The following is a 12,518-nucleotide window of genomic DNA, read 5'->3' as shown; positions in this document are numbered from 1 at the left end:
CCCCCCCCCCCCCCCGTCACCCACCAAAAATTCATGCATGCGTGCACGCACACACACACACACTTTTTTTTTAAATTTCAAAGCTGCAGAAAAATTATAAGAATAGTTCATTAAGTACCTGTATACCCCTCACCTAGACTCACCAAATAACAGTTTGTTGCAGAAATTGCAGATATTGTGACAATCGGCTCACAAGGATGTTCTCCTACATAACCGCAATCTGATTATCACATTCAGGAAATTTTATAATTGATATAATATTATCTAATATGCAGTCTGTATTCACTTTCTCCAAATGTCCTAATAATATCTCTTATAGGTTTTTTTTTTTTAAATTCTGTCTGTTTTAAAATCTAGGATACAATCAAAGATTGTGCACAAAGAAAAGTTGTTTCATTTATTTAATCTACATCAATTCCCCAGGCTTTTTTAATCCTGACATTGAAATTTCTGAAGAGTCCAGGTCAGCTCTGTAGGATGTTCCTCAATTTGGATTTGCCTGATTGTTTCCTCATATTTATGCTCAGATGAAACACAGTTTGGTAGGAATGCTGCATAGGTGATGTTATGTCTTCATCAGGAGGCACAGAATGTCAGTTTATCCAGTATTATTGACATTAAGTTTGATTGCTTGGTTAAGGTGTCCATCAGATTTTTCCATTGTTAAGGTACCTCTTTCCCTTTATGAATAATATGTACTCTGTGGAATTGTACTTTGAGACTTAGGAACTTCTTTTTGTAGGGACCAGAATATGAACTCCCTCTAAAATATTACGATCTACTGAACACTTGAATGATTAGAATAAAATATGGCTAAGCACCAAAGCATTTGTTTGTAAGCAGTAAGTGGTACTGTTCTGCAGAATTCTGAAAAATAAGGATAAGCATAACCTGTAGTGATCAGAGAAGGTTTTATGGCAAAGCTCGGATTTGCATCAGTCTTGGAAAATAAGATTTACACATATGAGGGCAATAGGAAAATTCTTCTCCAAAATGAGTGTAGCATAATTAAGGGATAATGTGGAAGCTAATCTGACTTGAGTGGAAGAGGATGTATAGGGAAATAGGGGTCAAATTATTGAGAAGTTTGGATAAAAGGAAGAACAGTTGCCACATCATACAGGTAATTAAAGATTCACATTTAGAACTCATGTGAAGAGGACAGGGAGAGAAATTTGGCAGTTATTAGCACAGAGCTCCTTTCCAGTAACCTTCTAACCTTTAAACTTTAATAGGAACAATCAGGAAAAAAATTGTTCCAGTAAGGTATGTAAGAAAAAAATCTTTTAGGGAACTTTTTTTTCTTTTAATAAGCTACATTTTTTTAAATTAAAAGATAATACAACAATCTAAAGACATATTTAATAGTAATAAAATATTTAAAATTCACCATTATTCTGTCACCTTGATGTAACTGTGTTTTCATTTTTGCATATTGCCTTGCCATGTGTGTTTGCACATTTATCTGCTGCTGTTCTCATATCACAGTATATCAAATAGTTTTACCAGTTTGTATAGAGTCTGTCTTGATGCCTCTCTAAAGACATAGAAAAATCTTGATCTAGGTCCTTTTTCATACCTGTACATACAAGTTCAATTATTTAAATTAAAGGTAAATATTTAACTAGTACAGGTAATAATAGGTACATCTCCATCCCCTTTTAACATGGTTCACTTTATGGATTAATTACTACCTTTACTAGCTTCAGAAATAGCATTTATTTCAGTTTCCTAATTTTAAATTATGGTATCATAAAGTTGAGATTTGAGTAATCAAAAGTGTAAAAGATTCACATAGTAGTTTTTAATTCATTTTTTTAAATATATAAACATTTGTTTTGTTTCTGTTTATTCTTGTGAAAGGTCTCCTTGAATATACATGAAAGTACTTGATGGGTGCATAACATTTACACTTGCCAACTCTTGTATACTTTAGTTCCTAACTATAACATAACATCAGCCTGACTTTTGTTTGTTTATTTAGTATTCCTTTATTTTAAAGATGATAACTATTTTTCAGGTATGGAAAAAATCCTTTCTAAACCATAGCTATTGTCTAAATTCTGTTAGTTGAATATAAAAATACTAATGTCTATATTTTTATTCACTGAACTTAGGTAATTAAATAAATACATTAATACCCAAGAAAAGATGCAAATAGGTGATTTTGTTACAGAAGAGAATGCAGTCAACCCCATGATAATGCTAGTGATAATGCTTAGTTAACATATAACTGAGGTCTCACTATATGCCAAGCACTGTGCCCCAAATTTTTTTATATATTACTTCTTTAATTATAAACTTTTAAAATCTCTCTTTTCTCACTACTGCACTTGACTAGTGAACCAAAAAACAAAAAAAAACCTCTTTAACAAGACAATAAGCTTAAGTTGTGTATATTTCCTATGTTTTCTTATATCATTGATTCTCAACTTTTCATATGTTATATCTAGAAATCACTCTATCAAAGAACCTCTTCCATGCTAGAATCAGAAAGTCCACGTTTCCCAAGGAAAACACACATTCACTGCATTGTCTTCCAACTTGAATGCATCCTGTCTGACTTCTGTGTACCCCAAGTTGAGAACCACTATCTCAGAAATTGTTATGATATGATTTGACCTGTGTACTATCTAGCTATTAGCAGATAGGAGAAGTATATTTATTTTAAATGTGTAATTAATTATCCACTTATGTAAGTGTACTTCTGAGATTGCAAATGAATCTAACTATAAATGCTAATACCAGTATGTTGTAAATCTCCAAATAGGTTTGGTAAATATACAGTATGAATGGTGCCACTCCTACCTCCTGTGTCTATGATAAACTCACTGGCTTTTTCTCATGGAGCTCAGCTAGACCTCAGCCTCATTTTCAACACAGTTCCCTAAGCAGCCACCATCGATTGATGGGAATTGGCATATGAAATGAATTTTATTTGCTGTCTGTGTCTTATAAGGCATAACTTTATAAAATAGTTAAATATCCTTAGGGGCTAAAAAAACTTAAACCTAGTATTCTGACATGATAGAGTGAAAATTCTGTATGATGAACCAGCTTGCTTTTGTTGCCTGTATTCTGTCTGATCTCCAAACGAACTGAAGGGATTCCAAAAAGCCAGAGAGGGAGAAATGCACGCATGTAAAAAGAGAATACTCAATTGGAAACCAGTACTGAAGGTTTTAGCACTTCAACTAAATTTTACATGAGAATTCTATCCTAATAAGAGAATTGCAATCTTTTACCTAAGTCGGTTGACTAAGGCTGTTTTTACAAAATGACTAATTAAGGACAAAGAAATTGTAGTGTTGCAGTGTTACAGATATGGTGTAAAGCTAAGCGTGATTACCATATCACTGCTCGCATCCTTATCACTCCCATTATAAAATATTTGTAATCTCATTCCCTTAATTCAGAGAAATTAAGATTCTTACTCTCACAGTGAAAGTGTTGGGCTAAGGAAACTTTGCCATAGCTGTCCTAAGAAGATTTCACTAAGGTAACAGAAACACTTATAGGGTAACAAATTTTCTGATGGAAATGGCAATTCAGTTAAATCACCCAAGAAAATATTATGCCACATGTATTACAATTTTCTATTTTAACTGTGTTCTTAAAATTTTGAATCTGACAAGGTAAAACCATCACTATTTCCATCTGGGCTGTCAATCTTGATTTTACATATTCTAAATATTATTAGAATGTCTAATGTCAGTGTGTACTGATTTAGATTAGATGCCCATGCTTTCTCAAAAGATAGGAGGTAAATAAGCATAATGAGAAATTGTTGAGGACCTTTGGTCAATTATGGGAGAATAATGTATATTCTTAAAATCAAAGTTTAATATAGCATGCAGAACTTTTTTAATTGCTTAGAATTACAGCTTTTATTTGCACATTTCTATTTCCAAATGCCCTTCCTCTCTCTCCTTTACTGATTTTTTTTTCTTTCCTTCCCTCCTTCCCAACAGAAAAGAATTGAGACTATTAACAGAATTTTTTTCTCTCTCTTTCATGTCAGATGCAACTCCAGTAGTACCTTCACGGGCAGCAACTCCAAGATCAATAAGAAATAAGTCTCATGAAGGAATTACAAATTCTGTAATGCCTGAATGTAAGAATCCTTTCAAGTTAATGATTGGATCATCAAATGCCATGGGAAGGCTATATGTACAAGAACTGCCTGGAAGCCAGCAACAAGAACTCCACCCTGTCTACCCCCGGCAGAGATTGGGCAGCAATGAGCATGGACAGAAATCTCCGTTCCGTGGCAGCCATGGAGGCCTGCCTAGCCCAGCATCATCAGGTTCCCAGATTTATGGAGATGGCTCAATCTCTCCAAGGACTGACCCACTTGGAAGTCCTGATGTTTTCACAAGAAATAATCCTGGTTTTCATGGAGCTCCCAATTCTAGTCCTATTCACCTGAATAGGACTCCTCTTTCTCCACCTTCAGTAATGCTACATGGTTCTCCTGTACAGTCATCCTGTGCAATGGCTGGAAGGACTAATATACCTCTTTCCCCAACCTTAACTACAAAGAGTCCAGTAATGAAAAAACCAATGTGTAATTTTTCAACTAATATGGAAATACCACGAGCAATGTTTCACCACAAACCACCCCAAGGCCCACCTCCCCCACCTCCACCTTCTTGTGCTCTTCAGAAAAAGCCATTAACATCTGAGAAAGATCCACTTGGCATTCTTGACCCTATTCCTAGTAAACCAGTGAATCAGAACCCTGTTATCATTAATCCAACCAGTTTCCATTCAAATGTCCACTCTCAGGTACCTGTGATGAATGTAAGCATGCCTCCTGCTGTCGTTCCTTTGCCAAGTAATCTCCCTTTGCCAACCGTAAAACCTGGTCACATGAATCATGGGAGTCATGTGCAAAGAGTTCAGCATTCAGCTTCAACCTCCCTGTCCCCATCTCCAGTGACATCCCCAGTGCACATGATGGGGACTGGAATTGGAAGGATTGAGGCATCCCCCCAAAGATCACGCTCATCTTCCACATCATCAGATCATGGAAATTTCATGATGCCACCTGTGGGACCCCAGGCCACTTGTAGTGGTATTAAGGTTCTACCCAGGTCACCAAGGTCAACAATAGGGTCCCCAAGGCCATCGATGCCATCAAGCCCTTCTACCAAGTCTGATGGACATCATCAGTACAAGGATATCCCTAACCCATTAATTGCTGGAATGGGTAATGTACTAAATACCCCAAGCAGTGCCGCTTTTCCTACTGCATCTGCCGGAAGTGGTTCTGTAAAGAGTCAGCCTGGTTTGCTGGGAATGCCTTTAAATCAGATCTTGAACCAGCACAATGCTGCCTCCTTTCCAGCAAGTAGTTTACTATCAGCAGCAGCCAAAGCACAGCTAGCAAATCAAAACAAACTTGCTGGTAACAACAGTAGCAGCAGTAGCAATTCTGGAGCTGTTGCCTGCAGTGGCAGCACTGAAGGACATAGCACTTTAAACACCATGTTCCCTCCTACTGCCAACATGCTTCTCCCAACAGGGGAAGGGCAAAGTGGTCGAGCAGCACTAAGAGATAAGCTGATGTCTCAGCAAAAAGACTCATTGCGGAAAAGAAAACAGCCATCTACCACAGTGTTGAGTTTGCTCAGACAGTCTCAAATGGATAGTTCTGCAGTTCCTAAACCCGGACCCGACTTGCTAAGGAAGCAGGGTCAGGGTTCATTTCCCATCAGTTCAATGTCTCAGTTACTACAGTCTATGAGTTGTCAAAGCTCTCACTTGAGTAGCAATAGTACCCCGGGTTGTGGGGGCTCAAATACTGCTTTGCCTTGCTCTGCTAACCAGCTGCATTTTACAGATCCCAATATGAACTCCAGTGTTCTTCAGAACTCACTGACACAGAACATACCTTTAAGAGGGGAAGCCGTGCACTGCCACAATGCAAACACTAACTTTGTTCACAGTAACAGTCCCGTCCCCAACCACCATCTTGCAGGTTTAATAAATCAGATTCAGGCTAGCGGGAACTGTGGGATGCTCAGTCAGTCGGGCATGGCTTTAGGAAATTCATTACATCCCAATCCACCTCAGTCAAGAATTTCAACGTCCTCCACTCCAGTGATACCAAACAGCATTGTTAGCAGCTATAATCAAACAAGTTCTGAAGCAGGTATGGTTTTATTAGAAAAAAGTACCCAAAGGTACTAAACTTTTCTACGTTTTTAAAAAATTTGTACCAAAATATTTATTATAAGAAATGATCCTTTCCCCATTTTGAAATTCTCTTCATTTCTTTAGTATTTATAACTTTATTTACAGAGTGCTAGGTATTTGTCTACTGGAAAGAACAACGGCTAAGGAGATTACATGTGTTTCTGTTATTTGTTGTCCATCTGTCATTTTGAATATTGTTTGACTTTCAGTTGGTTGTAAAACCATTGGACTCTTAAACTGCAGAAGAAGCCATAGAAGGCAGGGTACTGGTTCATGAGACATATTCTTGGTCTATGCTAATATAAAAGCCGTTTCCCCTAGCTTTTCTTTGTATTCAGGTAAATGAAGCTCATCTTGGAAAACACAGAGGCAAAAATAAATGGATATTATTTTTCTTGCTGCTGAATAGAAATAGGTGAATGGATAGGAAAAGGTAACCAGAAGTTGTACAAAGTAGAAAGGTGTCTTCTCATGTGTTTATCCTAGTTTGCTATCCTTTATTATTATTTGTTTGAGAAGGGTCAAAAATGGATATTGGCTACCCCCTTTTTAAAAAGGTAATAATTTAAGTTTTCTAATAAAAAAAAAAAGGCTTGAAAACCTGATTTCCAGAATTCTTGATCTTGAAATTGTTTTACAGTTTTCTTATAGAACAAAACCATTATTTTTACCATTAACATTAAAAACCATTATCATTTTAAACCCAAATTTATTGTACCTTTTCATCCACTATTAATGAAGGAGACAAATTTATTTAAAAGTAGACACATTAGAAAAAGACCTATGTTTTGTGCAATAGAGTCCTCAGAAATTGTTATAAAAAAGTTGTACGGAGCACTAAAGAAGTAAATTCATTGAGACATCAGAAAATTTGACCATGAAAATATTAGAAAAAATACTCAAAATCTCACACTAATTATTTGAGATTTGCAGGAAATGACAAGGAGGAAATAAAAAACAATTTAAGAGACATTATTATTCAGATATGAAAACAGTGTGCTTTAAAAACCAGTTTATGACTGGAAATGAGAAAATTGCTGAGGCTTTTAATAATAAGCTATTATTTAGATATGTGTAGACTGTATGAGTACTTTTACCACCATGCTGGAAAAGCTTTATAACCTACATGTCTTTGTTGCTGATAGTAAAAAATCAAATGTTTTCTTTACTGGTGTTGCCACCTAAACCTGCCATCCTTTACATCTTCTGTTACGTGTTGTGTTTTGATGTTAGTATTTAATGAAGAACTGTTCAATGACTGATTATGTTAAAAAGAATGTAAGGTTTAGAACTTATTTGAAATGATTAGTGCCTTCTTAATATTCTTAGTTTAAGAAATTTCATGAAACTTTATTTTTTATGTGTTTAACACAATACTTATCCCATAAGGAGCTTCCAACTTTTCACTGACTCATAATTCTTTTTTAGATAATTCCACGCAAATGAAAATTTAATCTTATGCATTCAGCAGATTAAAGTTATATAAAGTTCATAACTATTTAAAAATATGCCGTTATTTATTGAGCATACCTTCAATTATTTTGATGAGACATTGTTAGTTTCATTGTATTATATAATTTTGATAGCCCTTACCTCAGTTTACTTCATTTCAGGTCTAACGTTATATGTGCAAAGTGTAGGTATTTTATTAGTAATGTATTTCAACTAATCTATAATTGAAAAGACCAACATTTATTTATATTCTTGTTTCTTCTGATCATCAAATTTAGATTTATTTCATATAACCTTGTCATTTATTTTCTTGTTCCATATATCTCTGTAAAACATCTGACCTGGGTTGCTAGTGCTAGAGGTGTCAAAGCTCACATGTTAAAATTTATTAATATAAGAAAAGTATTAGCATACAAATAGATAAAAGAAATAAAAATAGAGGTCTAGTAATAATAAGAATATGACCAATCATGTGTAAGCTAACAGGAGGCATATGCTTTAAAAAAATCTACATTAGTTAAGAATTTTTTAAATATTAAACTTAATAAAATTAAATACTAATTAATGTATGCAGGGCTGATGTACATCTGGTTATGAAAAATGGGTTGATTTACTAATTAATGTAACTCTTTTAATGAGCTAGCCATTGAAATCTCTAATTCCATGTTTCTTTTTCCTATGTAGTGAACTGTATCGACTCAATGTACTGTCATTGTAATTGCCTAGCCTAAATATCTATTTACATTGACATTTATTCATCCCTCAAATAATCATTGAGTGCCCAGGCTGGGCATTCAGAATGGGACAGCAGATGACAGTCAAAGCTACTCCTGTAAGAGTTTTGCTAGGTATTCCTAGTATACCAGTAAGACATTAGAAGAAGAACACATTTTATTCTTAAAATTTTCTTATAACTATCATCAATCACCTATTCTGTGCCAAGTGATTTACCTATATTATTTCTAATTGGTGTAGTTTTCCAAAGTATAATGTATTATTGTCCCCATTTTACAGACGAGCAAACTGAGCCTCAGAGGAATTAAATAACTGTCCATAATCATACATAACTGAATCAAACTTTGAACTCAGGCTCACCTGATTCTAAAATCCATTTTTTTTCCCAGCTGCATAAGTTCTTCATCTGAAATATTTAATGGTAAAAAATAGTTTTCCCTTTCAAAACCTTTAAAAATGTTTAATAGATAGTAAATTAAAGCACATCAGTGAATGTTAGAAGCCTTATTTATAAACTCCTGATGTACTTTTAGACAAAAGTCAGTTATTTTTGCCTTCTCTTTTTCGACTCTGATATTATAGTGTACAATGATTAGCATGTTTGTGTCAATGCTGATGGAATGTCCAAATTATCAAGGTAACTACCCCTTATTTGTGAATCATATTTGGTGACCTTTCTTTTAATGAACTAATGACCTCACTCAGGTAAGAATGGGTTTCCCAGTGAGTGATGTGTCAGTAAACCTTTGAAAGAAGTGACTGCAGATACTAATCATGCCATTCCAAGCATAGTAACATGGTGAGGGTGAAAGAGACCACAGGTAATATGGTCCAACTCCACTCTGTGGGAAGAGAGCCTAGACACAACTCAGGTGACCTCCTGCTTACTCCAGTCCCTTTTTCTACCCTCCTAAGCAGCAGCTCAAAAGTTTTACATTAAGACATTAATTAAAATGAGAAATAACTTGCTCTGAAAATGCTTAATTCGATTGATAATTTATCTTCATAACTTCTTTTAAAATAAGTTTTTCTGTCTTAACCCAGATATTGTCTTTTAGGCCTATGCGTGAATTCTATGGAACACATTTAAAATGTACTACAACTCAAGTATGGGAACTGGAGGCAAAGACAGTAATAAAATCAGATATAAGATATGAAGTACTTAAAAAACATCTCTAAAACTTAAGAATATACAGGGCTTTATGAATTCTATTTCGTGTTTTCAAATTGCATTTCCACTAAAGCTTCTAAATACTTTGTTGTAAAGTATACAGGTTTCTATTAGCTTTTGGAATATCAAATTACAAGTAAAGTTTGATATTTCCATGTAACAGATTTAGAAACTGACCAGTTGGATACTTGGTAACATTCCTCAAGTTATAAAGCAAAGCTCTGGTGGATGTGGCAACCAAACCTCAAAATTCCCAGTTCTCAGGCCAAGCACTCAAACTGCTGAATGCAGGTATGTTCTGGAAATCCATCAATAGAGTACATTTAAAGCAACTTCCACTTTTTAAAGAGACGAATTTCAGCACATAAGTGGTTCCGGCATGTGTCCTGTGGTGTTCTGGTGTAGGGTGGAATCCAAAATCAAGTGCCCTTGACTGGCAAACTTCAAAAGGCCCACACCTCCTTGGACCTCTGACTACTGCACACCTGCTTACCATGTAAAGAAATACGTATGTCAGTAACCCAAGTCCCTACAGAGGACTTAGCCCTGTCAGCATCCACATAGCAACCCATCCCTTCTATGGCCCTGTGGTTTTTCACAATTCTGAAAGAAAAATTTTATGTTATTCTGCTAATGTATTTAATAACAACCCTACCTTCTTCCGATATGATAAAGTCATTAAACACAACATAACTTTTTAACTTTAAAATTCTTTTTATACTCTTTTTTCCTAATCAAAAACTATAATCAATTCTTCTAAACACGTGAAAATATAACCCTCTGAGGGGGCAGAGTATGGGTTTGTGCCAGAAGCAAAAATAATTCAAACATTTATTTGCCTTAACTCTTAAAGATATACATTGACTAACAAAAATATAAATAAACTTACAAATAAATATATGTTCATGAGTATTTCTATATTTTTTTTAAACTCTGCAGAAGAAAGTGTTTTCTTTCAGCACAAAATACATTTGATTAAAACTCAGGACAGCCATTGATATGGTAGGTATATGACAATGAAATAGTGAGACCACAAAAGAACACTTTGGGTAAAAAACTATGAAGTAATGAGTTTGGATTTTTTGTTCTAAGTGTTTGTTTATTCTCATAACATGCCAGTAAAGAACATAAAGGGAATTGTTACCTCCTACATTTTCTAGATGAAGCTACAGGTACAAGAAGATTAAGGGATGAAAATGAGTAACGGTGGGTTGTACTATATGTTAGCCTCCTCGGGATATGGGAAGTTTGTATAGAAATAATCTTTTAATCTTATAAAGTAGACTGTAGAAAGAAGCAGAGGCTCCTTGAAGGTTGTGATCAAATAAATAATAGTTGCTCTTGAAAGTATTTCCACCCAAATTTTTAAATGCCTACATTTTATTCACCATCTGATGCACTAGGCTTTTAGGTTAAAAGTTTCCCTCCTCTCTCTCTTGTTTTTTTTTTTTTTTTTTTGGCCGGTAAGGGGATTGCAACCCTCGGCATGGTGTGGTCTGCACCACGCTCAGCCAGTGAGCGCACCAGCCATCCCCATACAGGATCCGAACCCGCGGCCTCGGCGCTCCCAGCTCCACACTCTCACGAGTGAGCCACTGGGCTAGCCCTCTCTCTTGTTTTTTAACCAAACAACAAAACTATATTAAATCCTGGATTGTGTGATAAAAATTGGTCTCTTCTTTTAGTTAAATTTTTACAAAATGAGCCATTTCTTCTTTGATGTAAGATATTTTTACTACAGACATGTCTTGCTATTTAAGGTCTCTTAATATCAGGGTTCCACCACTTATTTTTCACATGTTCCAGGTTTAATATTTCCTTGTGTACAAAGAAGGATTTAAAATATGTTTGATTTTTAGACATTGAGTCTGTGTAAACAAACGTGATAATTGAACTCAGAGTGGTATGATATGTTTGCTGATTCAATGATCTATTTTTTACCTTTCAAGAAATAAATCATCCCAGTGTGCAAATTGAGAGAATTTTATTCCATTACAATATGTTTAGTTCACTTGTAAAGGCACTAGAAATCCTTCAGTTCTCTAGGAGATGCCTAAGCTATTAATTACTAAAATCAAATGGACGGAAGCATTTAAGCAGTTTGAAAAAGTATCCAGATTCTAGGGAGAGGTGATAACTCTACAGAAATTTGACTCATAAAAAATAAGGCTAAAAATATTTCTGTGGATTTCATTTCCACATGCAAGTAGTTCTAAATAATTCAAATCATAAATAAAGTTCTTATCTTCTAGAAACTTATATCAAACAACATTAAGGCCAGCCAAGCAAAGAGTAAAGTAAAACTTATTTTCTAGTAATTATACTTCTTGAAAATTCAAAGTAAAAACTCACCTTTTTACAGATTAAAAGTGGAACTAGACAACAGAAGTCTGAAGGAGTTACTGAGGTATCCCTGGGGTTGGAACTAGTCCAGGGAAGTTTGGAGTATTTATCCAAGACCTGTCATCACAGGTATTAGTGAAAGTATTCTTCACAGATATCCTAGAGCAGGCCTCCTGAGCTGCATGACTCTACAGGGATGCCTTTTCCACTATAGTCAGATAAATATGCTCCCTGGAACACAACTCCATAGATCAGCCCCTACAGAGAGGGCAACTCAGAGGCCTGATCCTAAAGCAGTGTTTTTCAAATTTTTTTTTATTTCTTCCCACAGTAAGAAATTAACTTGCATTATAGTCCACTAGATTTACATTTTTATTGCATAATAAATAAAAGTTTCATGAAAAAAATACTTATCACATGTGATGCACTCTGATATTTTTGATCCCATGCACTCTTATCCTATCTTATTTCTGTTTCTTTTTTTTTAATGACAGTCATGACCTACTGAAATGATTTTATCACCTGCTAACTCGTGTATAAAACTAATAGAAACAGTTTCCATGAAGTAGTACCTTAGCAATGTTCTCTATATTTCCTTTTCTATTCTGTTTCTTTT

The 12,518-nt window shown here is 35.0% G+C and overlaps 1 protein-coding gene across 3 annotated transcripts in view; it reads left to right on the top strand.

Annotated features, from left to right (window-relative positions):
- Positions 1–12,518, top strand: part of MBD5 (methyl-CpG binding domain protein 5) — a 66,848-nt gene that overhangs the window by 15,847 nt on the left and 38,483 nt on the right. For all 3 annotated transcript variants that reach the window (XM_008582673.1, XM_008582674.1, XM_008582675.1), the window contains exon 5: positions 4,022–6,157. In XM_008582673.1, the coding sequence (XP_008580895.1) occupies positions 4,022–6,157 (2,136 nt within the window). The remainder of the gene's footprint in view (positions 1–4,021; positions 6,158–12,518) is intronic.

The sequence above is a fragment of the Galeopterus variegatus genome, unplaced genomic scaffold, assembly GCF_000696425.1.
Source record: "Galeopterus variegatus unplaced genomic scaffold, G_variegatus-3.0.2 Scaffold2691, whole genome shotgun sequence".
NCBI lineage: Eukaryota > Metazoa > Chordata > Mammalia > Dermoptera > Cynocephalidae > Galeopterus > Galeopterus variegatus.
This window is presented reverse-complemented; position numbering and strand designations above follow the sequence as displayed.